A 16,797-nucleotide genomic window follows, 5' to 3' on the forward strand; every position below is an offset into this window, starting at 1 on the left:
ACAAACACACGGCATCTGGAAAAAGTCAGAACAATGATTTTAATGTACAAACCCCAGCGCTGTAGCAGGTCGGTGCGTTTGGAACCGGGATTTATGGAAAACAAAATAACCCCGGGGGGATGCGGGGACAGGGAAAAACAGCCCTTCTGGCCACGGTATCCACGTAAAACAAGCGGTGACAGGACGCACAACCCCGTCACAGCATCAGGCAGGAACTTTGCTGCTGAAATTTCCTTTAAAACTTACCAAAGGGAAGGGAAACCCGCCGGGAGCAAGGCGCTTCCCGCCCGGAGCCACGGGAATGGCTCACTTACACCCCGAAACGCGCAAGAACGACATGCAGTAGTATAAATCTCAAGGGCGTGTTACAAATACTCTGAAATGAATCTAAAGGTAAAGGGGAAATAAAACCAAACCAACTTTGCTACAGACACCATCGGACACAATAAATTTAGATAACTTAAAAATAAAAAAGGCAAGAGGCAGCATTTCAGCAGCAAAGTGCTCGATAAAAAGTATATTGTAAAGGGGACAGTACAGGGGAGGAGGGAGGCAGCAGGCAGGGAGAGGCCTCAGAGGAAATACGGCGTGGTTGTCCTGGGAGGAATTACACGTTCTGAATCCGGGACTGCGCGGAATAGCTTTGGTTCTCTTGTATTTACATCTTTAAAGACCATGATTGAGGCGATATTTCCACAGCGGTAGCAGTAGTTTGGAGCAGACCATACCGTTACCAATTTCTCATCAAACATGAATTTGTAGCCTTCGTGAACCAGCTGGTGCGCTCTGCAGATGAGCTTTAAGTTGTTGATGTGGACAAACTGCCAAGGCAAAAAAGGGAGGTCAGACTCCACTGAGCTTCCCTGTGCACTGAGCTGCGGCTCAGCCATGCCACAGTGTGCTGCAGAAAGGACACAGAGGCAACGCATGCCATGAGGGCAGCACTCATAACACAGTTGAGGGAGGGTCAGCATGGATTAGCCCTGACACTGAGCTTACCGTTCTCCACAGTACCAAAATTAAGAATTTTGAAGAGAAATGGTGTTTTTGTTCTCCTAAATCCTTAAAGAAACTTCTGAACTTCTGCACAACCCCCTGTGATAATCCTGGGTCTCACTGAATTACACTTTAAAAGCCAGATGGGTATCACCATGTCTGGCTCACATGGCACATCCTTCCAAACCTTCCGCTGCCATGACTTGTTTGCAGCTATCTTACATGGGAAGTTCATCACCCTGTGGTACCCTCAACCCATCCACTGACATGGTAAGTACCGAACCGAGCTGAACGCTTCAGCTGCTCTCGTACCTGCAGTCACTTTGTCTTGCACATGGCAGCGTCCTTACCTCATTCGTCACCTTCGCCCCGAAGAGCCAGCCTGCTCCTCGTGGGCTGATGGCCCATGTGTCGACGTCTTCTGGGTCAGACCAGACCAGGTCACAGAAGGCGCCTTTGTGAGGAATTTCTTGATTACGTTCAATGGTTCTAATCTGATCGAGTGTCTTGATGTCTGGAGAGAGGCCGCCATGCACACAGAGGATCTGCTCATCTATTAACTGCAGCAAAAGGAAGACAAATCCAAGACACTCAGGATGCTAATCCAGCCCAATGCCAGCCCTGTGACCCTTCAAGGTCACCGATTCCAGCGCTCCCATTTAGACAGCCTGTTGTATGTTCTGAACGTGGTGTTTCACTTACAGCCGCTATCGTGAGCATGTCAAAGACTTTGGTGCAATACCTCCAAGCATTAGCGTTTCCGTATTTGGTTTGGCACTCATCTGTTAAACAGAGAAATCCCCTGAATGATCAGAATGCATTCAGAGATCAGAGGTGAATGCTGGCAGCAGAACCTGCAAGGTCAGGCCTGTGACAGAGCCCCATAGGGAGTGGACCCTGGATCCTGCTGAACTTCGCTTTCCAAGTGACACAGGGAAAACAGGGTCTCAGGCAGCACAGCAGAGAATGCGTCCACTGGGGACTAATCCTTAGTGAGAGCAGCCCAGGGCTTCAAGCAGCAGATTTACACAGAACTGAGGTGGAAACCGGAACCAGAGGGGGCTTAAAGGGGCTGTACAGTAATATCATGGCTTTGTGTAGAACCCTTCGTTACAGGAGAGCAAAGTGCATCCTGCGTGAATGTGCTCCACAAATGAATGTGGCACCAGAAAACACAGATACCAGAGGGCAAGAGCAACAAGACTTGGACAAAAAGACATTCTACTTCACACACACAATGATCACATTAACAAATGATGGGAGCCCACTTCCCCTCTGCTCCTAGGAACACCCAAGGCAGTGCTGCTTCCAAGAGGGTTCCCAAGGGAATTACGCGTCCGCCCCCATTCAGAAATCGTTTGGATAAAGACTCACCATAAAATCCATACACCTGTGTTATCTGCCTGCTCTCGTGATTGCCTCGCAACAGTGTGATACGATCGGGCCACTTAGCTTTTAATGCAAGCAGGTAAGTGAAAGTCTCAAGACTATAATAACCTCTATCTACAAAGTCACCCTGCAAGTCAAAAACACAGTCATAAATGGAGAAACAGCCAAAACACAGTGTTACAACCATCCGCAGTGTGGAAAGACCCCAGCACCAAGCGAAGCCGGGATCCATCAGATCCATGCTCTTTTGGTTTCAAGTCTGCCTGTGGTCACCCAAGGCTGCCCCAACCCAAGACCCAGTGGGCCCCAGGCCACCCCTCACGATGGCAGGTGATGCTGCGGGGCAGGCTGCCCGCTGCAGAGCTCAGGCTCAACACAATGAACCCCAACAGCACAGGCCAAGGCAACGCTGCCGGTGGGGCTCAACCGTTAAACCGGGTCCGGAGGCACCGGACGGGGCAGGGGCCCCACGTACCATGAAGATGTAGTTGGTGTCAGGGACCTGCCCGCCGGTCCGGAACAGCTCGCACAGGTCGTAGAACTGCGGAGGGAAGCGGACGGCTGAGGGCCGGCCCCGGTCGGCGGCGGGGGCGCGGGGCGGCCGAGCGGCGGAGCCGTTACCTGCCCATGGATGTCCCCGCAGACCGTGACGGGCGTGGAGACGGGCTGCACGTTGGACTCCTCCAGCAGCAGGTCGCACACGTAGTCACAGAGGCGCTGCGGGAGGAGAGCGGGTCAGCGCCGGACCCGGCACCCACCGGGACCCCCGGCCCGGGCCCGGGCCAGCCCCAGCCCCGGCCCCGGCGCCCGCCCGGCGCGGCCGCACCTTGAGGTCGTTCTCGGGCAGGTACTTGCAGAGCCGCGCGATCTCCACGTACTTGTCCAGGTCCAGCGGCGCCATCTTGGAACGGCGGCTCAGGGCCGGAAGCGGAGCCGCCGACGCCAGCGGACGTGCCCCGCGTTCCGCTTCCGCTTCCCCGGTGATGGGGCCCCGGTCGCTGCCGCCGCTGGAGCCGGGGCGCCGCCCGCAGCGGGGCAAGTGGTGAGCGGGGCGGGAGGGGTGCGGGCCCGGCCCGGCGCGGGGCGGCCCCGGCTGAGCGCTGCCCCCCTCCCGCAGGTACCGGCTGTCGCCGCAGGGGGAGCGGCCCTGCGGCCGTGTGGGGCACGGCTGCGTTCTCCTTCCCGGCAGCGGTACCGGCCGCGTCCTGGTCCTCGGCGGCGCCGACCCCGCCGGTGCATTCGCGGACGCGCACTTCGTGGAGCTGGGTGAGGGCCAGCGCCGGGGCCGGGCCGGGCCGGGCCGGGCGGGAGGCGCAGCCGGGCCGGTGCTGACCGCGCTGTCCGGTGCCCGCAGGCGCGCACCGATGGGCCGCGGCCGGCTGGAGCGGGCTGAGGCCGCGCTATGAGCACGCCACGTTCCTGCCCGCCGCTGGGACCCCTCGGGTTTGGGTCTTCGGAGGCGCCCACCCCGCGGGGAACCGGAGCTGCGTCCAGGTGCTGGACCCGGGTGAGTGACGGAGGGCGCGGGGCACGGGGGTCGGGCGTTAAATTGTCTAATTAATGTTAATTTGTTAATCAATGTCTTAATTAGAAATAGGAACCTGGGAGAGCCCTGAAGTGAGCGGGGAGCAGCCGCTGGCTCGGACCTTCCACACGTCCTCAGCAGCGGTAGGGGAGTGCCTGTACGTGTTCGGAGGGGGAGAGAAAGGCGCAGAACCAGTCAGAGATCAGCGGCTTCACGTGTTTGACACAGGTACTTCTGGGCACGTAAAGGGCCCTTACGGCAAACGGCAGAACCCAGCCTCTGTTGAACGGGAGCTCTGCATTTCAGATTGTCAAAGCCATAGAAACATCAGTCCCCTGCTTTGGCTGCGAGGTTAAATGGATGGGCGAATGTTCCTCACTGCACTGGTCTCGGTGTAGGCACTGGGAGTATGGGCTAAAGTGGCAGCATAAACCTATGGGGTGAGGAACACCGTGGGATATGGAGTGGTTGGTCCCATTTGCCCAACAGCCAGTTCCTTTCCATGGTGGCGTCATCCTGTGCTGCCGTATTCATTCTTGCAGCCCTGCATGTACGAGGACAGGTTTGCTTTCCAGTTTGAATTAATCTGCCCTGCGACTGGGTGACCAGAAAAGCACATGGAGCTCCAGGGGGGCCATGATGCTTGGTCTTTGATATCACAAGCTCCTCTCCAACCCTGCTGAAGGCACTTCCTTAGGAAGCACTGGGGTTTTCTTCCTAACACGTGTACCCCCATTTACAGCCACCCTGACCTGGTCCCAGCCAGATACTCACGGTGACCCCCCTTCTCCTCGGCACGGACACGTCGTGGTTGCAGTCGGGACCAAACTCTTCATCCATGGAGGTTTAGCTGGGGACATTTTTTACAATGACCTGTTCTGCATCGATACAAGTGAGTATGGACAGAGGTACCAGAGTGATGCTGCTGCGGGATAGGTTTGGATCTGGGGGACCTTTATTCTGTAAGAACAGCTCTGACTTGCTTCGATTACCCACCTTGTTTAAAACAACAAAACTTGTGGGGATTTTATAATGCATAACCATGGCTGTGTTCTTTTTCCACCAGCTGACATGAGGTGGGTTAAGGTACCAGCCACCGGTGACATCCCAGGAGGACGAGCATCCCACTCATCAGCTGTGTTTAAAGACCACTTGTACATTTTTGGTGGAATAGGTCCAGAGGGGACGCTGGACACCACATACAAGTATCACACAGGTAGGGAGGCTTCGCCCAGCTGCAGAACAATAAATGCCACTCAGCTGGAGAATGCATTACCCCTCTGCTCCCAGCCTTCACCCCTTGGTATCGACTATCAGTACCCTGCAGTTACATTGAGAACCAGTCCAATGTGTGGTGGGTGCCCCGCAGTGTTCTCTGAGGCTGTGAATCTGCATTTAAAGGTGTGCATTGTGTTTTTGCACTGCAGAGAAGCAGCAGTGGACACTCCTACAGTTCGATGCCCCTCTGCCTGCTGGGAGGCTGGACCATGCCATGTGTGTCATTCCCTGGCAGACTGGGAAGAGCGAACACACAGGAGCTGCCACTGGGGAAGCCACAGCTGGTCCCCTGCTGAAGAGCCAGGATGAGGGGCATGCTGGGGCCACAGTTGTGCATCTGCTATTGGTATTTGGTGGGATGGACACCCAGGGGGAGATATACAGTGACTGCATTGTCAGTCTGATTGAATAGCAGAGCTGCGCTCCTGCGCAGCACCAGCCTTTTGTACACTTTTATACTGTCCGGTTACTTCTTGGCAATAAAGTTCTTACCCTCAAATGGATGGCTCTCTGCTAACACACACCCCCTGAGGCATGGTGCATGATCCTGCTGGCCCCAGGGAGAGCAGCTGCTGCAGGGAAGCCTCATCCACTGGTGCTTGAGGTTGCTGGAGTTTGAAAGCCTGGAAGGGCTCACACCGTAGCAGGGTGGCATTCCAAGCAGCTCACATGCTGGTGGCTACAGAACGCAATTCATTGCAGAGGCACAGTGTTACCAGGAAACAGGCTTTAGGGAGGATGATCTGGAATAGAACTGTCAGTTTTAAAACCGAGTGGATGAAAACGCGTGAGACCCCCCCCCACCAGGGAGAAGGTGAATTGTTGAGTGGTTGTGAGGTGTTAACGCAGCTACCACAAAAGCTCCTGCTGAACTCAGTTCAATTTACCTCCGCCCACGGCTGGGTTAAGGATTATGGTTAATCCTGAGTTAAGAAAATTTTGAAATTAGCATTTGAGAGTCTTCAGAAAATAGGTCCATTGTGTCCCGTGAGACCCATTAAAGCCCTTAAGCCTAGTTCTAGTATGCAGGGAAGTGCAGCTCGTCTCATCTTTCCTGCCCATGCGTATCTCCAGTGCAGGCAGCGCTGCAAGGAAAATGCAGAAACCAGCCCCATCAGCAGTTACTAAGTGGTCACTCCCTATTATAAGGATCTAGAAAGATCACACAGAGGTTAATGTGCACCAGCACACTTCAGAGTCCCCATTCCACCCAGAGGAGCTGCAAGGGAGGGGTGAAGTAAGTGTAAATCCCACCCGAGGGGGAGGGTAGGGCTGTTACCATCTGCTCACCTTGCAGGGTTTGAAGCCCATGGTTAGGACAGCCCATGACCTGGTTAGAACTGGTAACAAACAGAGCTAGAGCAGAGTACAGTGTAAATAACAAATTTATTGTGGTCACTTCAGGTAGAAAAGCTCTACACCAAGCTCACATGACCGCGTTGTTAAATAGAACTTTCCACTGCCAATACCTCTACACCCATTTGCATTTACACTCCCCCCCCCCCACGCCCCTTCCCTCCCCAGACATCAAGCAACTGCTAACAAAAGCAGTATACAGCCACTTCGGGCTAGCGTTTCCAGCTCCACTCACGAGTGAAGATTCAATGTTACATTCCAAATTAAGAGTTCAATATTTTAAACAAGTGTTCCTTAGTCCAATATATACACAACAACATTCAGAGGCGCCAGTGTCTACAACTCATCCTTCTCTGCTGCTTCCTCATCACCAGGGGGAGGGCCTGCGCTGCCATAGAGCTTGCTAACAATTGGCTGAACAACCTCCTCCAGCTCCTTCTTTTTTGCTTTGAAGTCATCAATGTCTGCATCTTGATGGCTCTCCAGCCACTCGATCTTTTCCTCCACTGCTTTCTCTATTGTTTCCTTGTCATCAGAGGACAGCTTACCCCCCAGCTTCTCCTTGTCTCCAATCTGGTTCTTCAGAGAATAGGCATAGCTTTCCAGCTCATTCCGGGCATCAATGCGCTCTTTCAGCTTCTTGTCTTCCTCAGCAAACTTCTCAGCATCATTCACCATCCTCTCGATCTCTTCTGGTGTGAGCCGGTTCTGATCATTTGTAATGGTGATCTTGTTCTTGTTCCCGGTGCCCTTGTCCTCAGCCGTGACACGGAGGATTCCATTCACATCTATCTCAAAGGTAACTTCAATCTGGGGGACACCACGAGGGGCAGGAGGGATTCCAGTGAGATCAAAAGTTCCCAGAAGATGATTATCCTTGGTGAGGGGACGCTCGCCTGGAAGGCACAATGAGACATGGTTTGTACCTTGCAAAGCTACAAACTACACTCTTGGGATGGGTGAGGTTTTGATGCCAGCCTGACATCTGTCCAGGCACCTCCTGCAGCTGGAATGCAGCCATGGAAAAACATGAGAAATTCTAGTAACAGCTTTTGATGCAGGTGTAGCAGCTTGATCAGAGCCACTTGGGAAAGCTATTGCTGTACCAAGCCCTCCTCTATGAGGACAGAATCCATGAGTGTCTAGGAAACATCTACAGCCTTTAAGACAGCAGCTTATATAGGGGTCCTACAGACATATTCCAGCTGCCACATGGGCCACCACAGGTGACACTCACCTTCATAGACCTTGATGGTCACAGTGGGCTGGTTGTCAGAAGCCGTGGAGAAGATCTGAGACTTCTTTGTGGGAACAACAGTATTCCTTGGGATCAGTTTAGTCATTACACCTCCAACAGTCTCAATGCCAAGTGTCAGGGGACAGACATCAAGGAGCACCAAGTCACCTGTAACAGATCAAGGGTAAGAGTGTGACACAAATTCAAATGGAAAGAAACACAACAGCCTATCACTGCAACCAGGATCCTGAGGCCTCAGAGGCATAAAACTTCAAGGACTGGAAAAGAAATGAGTCTTCTTACACTTATTTGTCCGTAACACATATCCCATGTCCATAACCCATGTATTCAGTCAGCATTCCCCTGGATAAGCATAAAGGTGTCATTACCTGTATCTTGGTCCCCAGAGAGGACACCAGCCTGGACAGCAGCACCATAAGCAACAGCCTCATCTGGATTAATGCCACGAGAAGGTTCTTTCCCATTGAAGAACTCTTTAACTAGTTGCTGTATTTTGGGGATGCGAGTGGAGCCACCAACAAGCACAATCTCATCAATATCAGACTTCTTTAGGTCAGAATCTTCCAGGACTTTCTGAACAGGCTTCATAGTGGAACGGAACAGGTCCTGGGAAGGTAAGACAGGACTGTAAGGCTCTTTGCCTCGTGTCTAGTCCCCAGTTACACAGCCTGACAGAGGAGAAACATCAGCTGGCTCCTGACCAGCCTGATGAGACCTCAGCTGTCACTAACACACAGCCCCAGCTCCCCTGGCCAGGAGCAGCTGCCCACTTTGCAGTGCAAGCAGGAAGTTATTTATATTCCAAAGGGCAGGGTCACTGCACATTTGCAGGTCTCCAATCTAGAGCTGAGGCAATGGAACTCTGCCTTTCTAAACTTACCATGTTCAGCTCCTCAAACTTGGCTCGAGTGAGAGTCTCCGAGAAATCCTCTCCTTCAAAGAAGGATTCTATTTCAATTCTAGCCTGGTGCTGGGACGATAAGGCTCTCTTGGCTTTCTCCACTTCCCGTCTCAACTTCTGCACTGCTCTGTTATCCTTCCTGACATCTTTCCCAGTTTTCTTCTTGTAAAGCTTGATGAAGTGCTCCATAACGCGCTGGTCAAAGTCTTCTCCACCCAGGTGAGTGTCACCATTAGTAGCCACGACTTCAAAGACTCCATTATCAATGGTGAGGAGGGAGACATCAAAAGTTCCACCACCCAAGTCAAACACGAGGATATTCTTCTCACCCTCTCTCTTGTCCAATCCATAAGCAATGGCAGCAGCTGTTCTGTATAGGGAACAACCAAACTGAGGACACTGGGACCACCTCTCCCCCGAGCAGTGGGCAGGGGGGGTCAGAACACTTACGGCTCATTGATGATGCGCATCACATTCAACCCAGCAATAGTCCCAGCATCCTTGGTGGCCTGGCGCTGAGCATCATTAAAGTAGGCTGGCACTGTAACAACAGCATGTGTAACCTAAGGAGGAAGAGATACAAATTTGTTACAGAAAGAAAAGCACACAGCTTGTAAGTAACCACAGCAATGCTGGCAACAAACAGCCCATTGCTCGTAACAGGTGAAAATCCACCTTCAGCTCAGCCCACTCAACTGGGTTCCTGTAGGGACCAGCAGCATGATGCAGATTTAGGATTCAGCCCACCCATCTTCAGTTTTATAGTGCTGCTGGCTTTACATTCTTAGTAGCGCTCATGAACTCACTTTCTTCCCCAAGTACGCCTCTGCTGTTTCCTTCATCTTTGTCAGGACCATAGCAGAAATTTCTTCAGGAGCAAATGTTTTTGTCTGTCCACCTCCAACATCAACTTGAATATGGGGCTTGGCTTTCTTTTCAACAACCTGAAAAGAACAATATATATTGTTCAACCTATTCATCCATTCACAGAATGACTCCTACTTGCCTGAATGTTTCTTTCCCTCTGAAAGTTAAGCAAAGCTTGTATTAACAGACAGCTTCCACACTAGCTGCTGTCTGTACATCACATCCCTGCAGCATAACCCTCTGGGTTGAAGACTAGGGAACCACGAGGCTGCCCAGAAGGGCAACACAACCCAGTAAGCCTCTTTTGAGAGGTGTAGGCCCCCCACCTCCTGCGTGCTCAGACCCACCTTGAAGGGCAGGTACTTGATGTCCTGCTGCACAGACGGGTCGTTCCAAGTGCGGCCGATGAGCCGTTTGGCATCAAACACAGTGTTCTCAGGGTTGGACGTCAGCTGGTTCTTGGCAGCATCCCCGATCAAACGCTCCCCCTCGGGCGTGAACGCCACGTAGGACGGCGTGATGCGGTTCCCCTGGTCGTTGGCAATGATTTCCACGCGGCCATTCTTGAAGACGCCCACACTGGGGGACAACGAAACCGAACGGTCAGGCGGCGCCGGGGCCTGCACCTCCACTTCCGCTCCTCCCTTTCCCCCCCACAACCCAACCGCTTCCGGGGCCCCACAGGCCCGGCAGCCCCCCCCTCCCCCCGGCCTACGGACCCAACCGATTTCTCCCCCCCGCCCCGCGCCCGTTCCCCACGTACCACGAGTAGGTAGTGCCGAGGTCGATGCCCACCACCGTGCCCACGTCCTCTTTCTTCTCCTCCTCGTCCGCCCGCGCGGCGCCCACCAACAGCAGCAGCGCCAACAGGACGCGCCTCATGTCGACCGCTCGCCGCCCTGCCAGAACCCGCCGGTCACAAAATGGAGGCGCCACACGCGGGGCCGCCCGCCGCCGTTCCCCGTCCCCGCCCAAGCCCAAGCCCAAACCCAGGCCCAGGCCCAGGCCCAGGCCCCTTAGGCCGCGTCGCTACTGCCTCTTACCGTGACCTCCGGAGCCACTGCACCCGCAACTGCTGCTGAGCGGCCAGGCCGCACCGCCCGCCCTTATATACCCTCCGTTACTCCTTCGTGGAGGCTCGCCATTGGCAGCACAGCCCTCGCTGGAGCTTCCCCATTGGTTGGCTGCTACTAAGCTGGCCTTCCTTGATTGGCGAGAGTCAGCCTGTCCCTCTGACATGCCTGGCGCGCCCCCCTCTCGCTACCTTATTGGTTCACCCCGCCGGCGGCGCGGGCCTATCAACAGAGAAGAGTGAGCCAAGCGGAAGGAGCCTATTGGCTGGGGGAGGCCGTCATGGCCAGGCCGGGGCCGCTACCAGGGACTGGCCGGGGGGGGGGGGGGGGGGGAACGACACTTTCTGGAAGTTTCCATGGTTACCGGTGCCGGTTGGCGGGAGCCTGCCCTTGCCGGGGGGGCAGCAGCGGCCCGTGTCCCGCGTCCCGCGACGCCTCCAGCCCCGGGGCACCCGCATCGTGGCCCCGTGAGGCCAGGGCAACCCCCCCCACCCCGCAGCGAGCAGGCTGTACCCGCACACCGGTGCCCGTCACCCCGGCCCTGAGCCGCCGAGGGAGCGCTGGGACACGGGATAACGTGAGCGGTGCCGCTGAGGGGATGCGGCGGTCCCCGTGCGCGCCCCGGGGTGCGTGGTGCAGTGCGGTCTGTCCTCGAGAGGCTCTTGCCACCCGGTGAAGCATCGTGTGTCGGCGCCGATGTAACTCGGCGTCCTCGCTCGATGTAACTCCCTGCACGGTGTTACATCAGCTCCCGGCTCCTTGGGGTGGGAAAGGCCATAGGAAGGGGAAGGTGCGGTCCTTTGGAGCGTGGATCCATCCGTGTGGCCCTGGCTTAAGTAGGGAAGAGGCCCAGGTGCGCCTCTGCCACGTGTTGGCTTGCATGCCTGTGGTCATGTGTGTGTATGGCATAGAATCAGCTAGGTTGGAAAAGACCCTTAAGGTCAAGTGTAGTCATTAAGATTGCCGAGGGCAGCACTACCCATGCCAGTAAGGGCCTTGTCTATATGTTATTTTATCTACTTACCTTTAAAAATCACATTTAAGAGCAAAAATGACAACTACAAAACTCCAGATCAAAGCTGAAGCTTTGAGTGATTGGAGAGTGACAGAGGATGAGGAATTAGAAGTTGCTCATTCACCTTTGGATGGTACCAGATGCGAAAGCTAACAAAAATAATCCCGAGTGATTTTAGTATAAAAAAGCAGTGGTTACAAACAGAGAGACCGCCGTGTTCAGGCACCATTCTGTGAGTGTGAATGGCTTTTGTTTAACAGCTGCCAAGATTTCTTACAGTTATGAGGTGAGATATTGTCAAAAGACTCTGTTGGCACTCAGCGCACACCCCAAAATACCCATTTTGATCTTGATACTGCTGTTTCTGATGTGTATTTTGTGTCCTTTGTATCTGTTTGTGGTTCTCACTTTTTTAATGGAATTATATCTGCATTGCATTCACACTGAGTTGATTTTTCAGCCGTATGAAGACAGGCTGAGAAAGTTGAGGCTGTTCAGCCTGGAGAAGAGAAGGTTGCATGGAGGCCTCATAGCAGCCTTCCAGTGTCTGAAGAGGGCCTATAGGGATGCTGGGGAGGGACTCTTCATTAGGGACTGTAGTGATAGGACAAGGGGTAACGGGTTAAAACTTAAACAGGGGAAGTTTAGATTGGATATAAGGAAGAAGTTTTTTACAGTGAGGGTGGTGAGGCACTGGAATGGGTTGCCCAGGGAGGTTGTGAATGCTCCATCCCTGGCGGTGTTCAAGGCCAGGTTGGACAGAGCCTTGGGTGAGATGGTTTGGTGTGAGGTGTCCCTGCCCATGGCAGAGGGGTTGGAAATAGATGATCTTAAGGTCCTTTCCAACACTAACTATTCTATGGTTTTCTCCTTTTAAACATTCTGAGGTGTCTGATGGGAATTGCTGAACTCCATCATTGGAAAATCATCTCCTGGTATAGCTGTGTGTCCTGAGAGCTCCAAATAACGTAGGCATTTTATTGCTTCTTAGGACAAGGGGTATGTGTAGCAGTTTCATACTTCCAGGCCCTGAGTTTATTTCCCTCTGTCCTCCGGGGCACGGATGAGGTGTTCCATGCTCCTGCTGGGAATACAGACACCTGCATGGTACCACACCTAACAGTTTGTGTCTTCGGACGTTTCTTTGTTACATTTCCGTTTGCCACAGTTGTTTCTACAGTGTCACATTGAAAGTTCAGCTACGGAAAACATTCATTCCCTTTCATCAGGGAATGCAGAGCAGTAACTGTGTCAGTGTAGGAAAAGGCAGTGGGAGGTACGAAGTGTGAATGTGCGGCTTGAGCATCCCTTGCTGAGTGGGCTGTGCGGTGCTCGTAGGACTCGGACTGCTTCGGGGTAGTGCAAGGGGGCATGGGCCGGGGCCAGGGCGGAACGGGGGCCGCCGTCGGAGCTTCGCTCCGCCGTCGGCCCCCGCTCCGCCCTGGCCCCGGCCATGGGACTACATGTCCCAGGAGCGCGGTGTCCGTCGCCGCCCGCCGCCTGCGCAGTGCCGCGCCGGGCTCGGGGCCGCAGCGGGAGCCGGGCAGCGGCGGCGACGGCGGCGGAGGAGGAGGAGGAGCCGGGGCGCTGGCCGGGTACAAGCGCGTTCGTTCCCCTTCTCCTTTCCCCGTGTCCGCGGCACCGCTTGGCTTCCCCCCGCCCCTCCGCTCCGCGTTGCTGTGAGGAGGAGGAGGGCGGGGAGCGGGAGGAAGGCGAGGCCAGGCCAGGCCCCGGGGCCTGACAAAACCCTTTTGGTTTTGCAGGGAAGCGAGTGGGAAGCGGGCGGCGCGGCGGGGACCGGGCCGTGGGTAGGTAGGCTCTGATTATCGATATTTGGCTGCGGGCATGGGGGGGGGGGGAGGTACGGGGTATACGGGGGCACTGGGAGAAGTTGGCTCCGAGGTCTCTTCGGGGGGTTGTTTTGGTGCCTTCTTGCCCCGGCAGCCGCCTCCGGCCCGGAGCCAGTCCTACCTGCCATGTTAGTGTCTGCGAACCGGGAGCTCTTGAGGTTTGCGGAGGTATTCCAAGAATTGGAGCACTTGGCGGCTGGGGCCCTCTTCGCTCTCGGAGGGGTGGGATTGGGCAATGAGTCGCTATGGAAGTAGCTCGGTGTGAACGTCGCTGCCGTCTCCTCTTTAAGGCTTTTGTGTGATGCAGGTCTAAAACTTGTAGCTGGTGGAGTACTGGGACTTCCCTTTTTTGTTGCCACTAGACCCTTAGTGATGAAGAACTCGGTCAAGCAAGTATCTGCCTTTTTTCTTGCAAAGTCATGATACTGTGCTCTGAAAGAGGGGAGCTGTAAGGATCAAGCTCTCAAACCTAGCGTGTGACACTTACCCGTCGGTAGAATGCTGTTTTTGTGGACAACGCAGTTGACTTGCAAGTAGAAGCTGCAGTCTGAAGACGATGCAGGAGAGAACAGCACAGACAGTACATGAGATCTGAAATAGCCTGCTTTTGTAAAAGCAGCAGGATGGTGGCTTTAGGAAACAGATTTCTCTTTGGAGGGCTTAAGAAGTAGTTAAGTTACTCCACCTGAGGGTCTGGTGTGAGATTTGTCAGGACCTGGAGAATATACTCTGTGTTCAGTAGCAGTTAAACTTCATGGCAGAGCACGGGTGGGATGTGTGATGATGAGGAAGGAAACTACTCTTGAGAGTAGCTGGGAACAGGTTGCTTTTGTCAGTTTGAGGGCTTTGAGTTGTGCACTTCTCCTGACTAAATGTTAGTATAACTCCTTACTTAAAGGGAACTCCTCTTTCTAGCATTACAAGCAATTGGAGCAGATTTTAGCACAGTTGTTTGCTTTTATTTTATGCAACACAGTAATGCTGTAATAGATAATTTAGTAGCCTGTGCATTACTGATAAGTTCTCTTAAGGGGCATGAGAAATGAGGTGCTCCTATCACATAAGTCTTGCTGGATAGATAGTATGTCTGACTAGCTGCAGAGCAGCAACTGGGCAGAAGCAAACTTGAGGTATGAGTTTCTTATTAATATTGATTAGATAGTTGAACTGCAGCAAACTGAAATGCATTTTGCATGTCATACGCGTGTTTTGAGATCACGGGTGTTGTAACGTGAGAGTTGAGCAGGTAAATCCTAGGTCATGGTGAACTGTCCTACTGAGAAATGGACTTTTTTAGCTCAGCTTTGGAAGATAGGCTGTTAGCTTATGCACAGAAAGAAGACTTGCTAGTTATTACTGTAAGTATTAATGAAGAAAGAGATAGTTCATGTGGGGTGAATTAGCATGGAAGCTATTCAAGCTTGCTTAGGAATTAATTTTCAGTAAGATGGAGTGATTTCAGTTTTGCCTTGCCCTGCCCTGCCTACATTAGATCTGCCCAAACTTGCTTTGGAAGTCGAGTCTTGTGTAGCAAGACTCAGGAGAAGCAAATAACCCTGAGCAGGAAACGCAGGAGGAAGACGACTCTGGAGTACTGGCAGTATTTACTACTTTACTTAATCCCTTTTCTATCAACTGAATTGCAGAAATACTTAATAGAGATGTTGCTTTTTTCCTATATGCCACAGTATAAAACCACATACTTTGAACAGTGGGCTTCAGTATTTAAAGATTAGTGTTTTCCAGGACTTTTAAATGTAGGAAACGGCGTTCATCAAAGGCATAGATTGTCTTGGATTCTGAACAAACTTGTGTCACGCTGATAACGGGCTAAACATCTGATGTGCTGTCAGGTCACACAATCTTTGTTGTTGATGTGTTCGTGAATTGTTGTGCTAAGCTTTGCCTACCGTGTCACAGCTTTTGGTAGATTACTAAATGGGTGTGAAATAACTGACAAGAAATTGAAATGCTTTCATATCAAAAGGCAATTGCCAAGGCTGAAAAATGATCTGCATGTAGCAGAAGCTACTTCAGCCACAACAGACGCAAGTTTCCTGAACTGTCTCCCTTATACAACTGTGTTCATACATCTGTTATTTCAGGAATGGTGCCTGGTAGTCATAAACCAGGTAGTTGGGTAATAACGGGCACCTTTTTATTTACAAGAAACTGATACGGTAACCTGACAACCAACGTTCTGGAGTTAGTACCAGCTGAGGCTGCTGCTGCTCGCTCTGCTCTAATGCTGCTTTTCTGGTGTGTTACCAAATACCAGCTGTGGTTAATTGCTTCCAAAGCTCTCATCCCCAGTGCTGGTGTGGAGTGAATGTTGCGTAGCCTGGTCAGAGAATGTAACTCTTGTCTTTTCACACCGGTCATAAAGGAAGAAGGATTTTGGAGGGGAGCAATGTGTGTCCTGTGGATGCGTTAGCAGTACAATAGCTTCTTCTTCCAAGACTGGCTGTGTTAATAATATCAGTATCTGAAGAGAGTAATGGTGTGTGCATCTTGCTCAGCTAATGAGCTGCAAGTTTTCTTCAGGGCCTATATGAGGCCCGCTGAACTACTGTATGTATTAAACTACCTGCACTACATCTCTAGTGTGCTCGGATGTCTGCAGAAATTTAAGGTGAAGACAAAGTTGTTTGCACGGTTGCTTGCTATATGTGTGTGGCCTCAGATAATTCATTTGTAATCGTGGGCAGTGGGAGGGAATGAGGCATTGCTCTTCACAGAGATGTATTTCAGTAGCAATCACTAGCAATCGAGTTTAATTTTTATGGAGGATTATAAAGATGGGAAAGCTGCTTATCCCTTTTTCTTGTACAAAGGGTAAAAACTGCTGTCATGCAGTTGACTTCCTGTGGATCGACAGGAATCCTGTGGATTTTCACAGTTGGCAACACAGTGGTACTTATTAGCCTGCTGCGGTTCAGCTCCAAATCAATTCTCCTCTTGCTTTCGTTATTTCTGGTGTTCTACAGTAAGTGAGGCACATGGGTAGTGGCCAATTGATAGGATATTATCGAGTAGTCATGGGAGCAGTATATTTGGAAGTACAGATGCAGATAATGGTAGTCTATGGAGCCTTATTTTGTTTTGGGCCTGAAGCGTACGGTGGGAATTAGTTTACAGCAAGCCAGACTGCACAGCAGTGTGCAGCTTCTCACAGTTACTCAGTGCGTTGGTGTTTCATCTGATTCATGGTTGTGATGCTCTGTCATGAGGAAATGCCCAAATAATTTCTGTTCTGTGCAGGTGGTAACTTCACTTTCTGAGTGTGGGC

General features: G+C 52.4%; 4 protein-coding genes across 10 annotated transcripts in view; 2 read left to right on the forward strand and 2 right to left on the reverse strand.

Moving 5' to 3' along the window:
• Positions 1 to 16: 16 nt before the first annotated feature.
• PPP6C (protein phosphatase 6 catalytic subunit) lies at positions 17 to 3,369 on the reverse strand. Its single transcript, XM_061476577.1, has 7 exons — positions 3,212 to 3,369; positions 3,007 to 3,102; positions 2,861 to 2,926; positions 2,371 to 2,512; positions 1,699 to 1,778; positions 1,347 to 1,556; positions 17 to 821 (listed from the first exon to the last, which is right to left on the reverse strand). Exons 1-7 carry the CDS (start codon positions 3,284 to 3,286, stop codon positions 573 to 575), a joined length of 918 nt encoding a protein of 305 aa, XP_061332561.1. The 5' UTR covers positions 3,287 to 3,369; the 3' UTR covers positions 17 to 572.
• On the forward strand, positions 3,317 to 5,668 carry RABEPK (Rab9 effector protein with kelch motifs). Of its 2 annotated transcripts, XM_061476575.1 has the most exons (7): positions 3,317 to 3,427; positions 3,503 to 3,651; positions 3,740 to 3,892; positions 3,977 to 4,138; positions 4,653 to 4,802; positions 4,977 to 5,126; positions 5,338 to 5,668. In XM_061476575.1, the coding sequence occupies exons 1-7, from the start codon at positions 3,369 to 3,371 to the stop codon at positions 5,598 to 5,600; spliced, it is 1,086 nt and encodes a 361-aa protein (XP_061332559.1). In that variant the 5' UTR covers positions 3,317 to 3,368; the 3' UTR covers positions 5,601 to 5,668. The 2 variants fall into 2 exon arrangements, with proteins under 2 accessions (XP_061332559.1, XP_061332560.1); XM_061476576.1 differs by lacking the exon at positions 3,977 to 4,138.
• Positions 5,669 to 6,555: 887 nt separating this feature from the next.
• Positions 6,556 to 10,526, reverse strand: HSPA5 (heat shock protein family A (Hsp70) member 5). Its single transcript, XM_061476574.1, has 8 exons — positions 10,334 to 10,526; positions 9,918 to 10,149; positions 9,510 to 9,647; positions 9,154 to 9,266; positions 8,683 to 9,073; positions 8,171 to 8,408; positions 7,782 to 7,949; positions 6,556 to 7,440 (listed from the first exon to the last, which is right to left on the reverse strand). Exons 1-8 carry the CDS (start codon positions 10,450 to 10,452, stop codon positions 6,881 to 6,883), a joined length of 1,959 nt encoding a protein of 652 aa, XP_061332558.1. The 5' UTR covers positions 10,453 to 10,526; the 3' UTR covers positions 6,556 to 6,880.
• Positions 10,527 to 13,224: 2,698 nt separating this feature from the next.
• The window catches only part of GAPVD1 (GTPase activating protein and VPS9 domains 1), a 45,560-nt gene continuing 41,987 nt past the window's right edge, over positions 13,225 to 16,797 (forward strand). For 3 of the 6 annotated variants that reach the window (XM_061477038.1, XM_061477036.1, XM_061477035.1), the window contains exon 1: positions 13,353 to 13,466. The gene's annotated coding sequence lies outside the window, so the exon portion shown is untranslated. Of the gene's footprint in view, positions 13,254 to 13,352; positions 13,467 to 16,797 lie in introns of those variants that run through there. The other 3 variants (XM_061477037.1, XM_061477039.1, XM_061477033.1) reach the window with 2 other exon arrangements.

Source organism: Pezoporus flaviventris, unplaced genomic scaffold (assembly GCF_033815535.1).
Source record: "Pezoporus flaviventris isolate CSIRO_AGI_PZ_B2104156 unplaced genomic scaffold, CSIRO_AGI_Pfla_v1 ptg000097l, whole genome shotgun sequence".
NCBI lineage: Eukaryota > Metazoa > Chordata > Aves > Psittaciformes > Psittacidae > Pezoporus > Pezoporus flaviventris.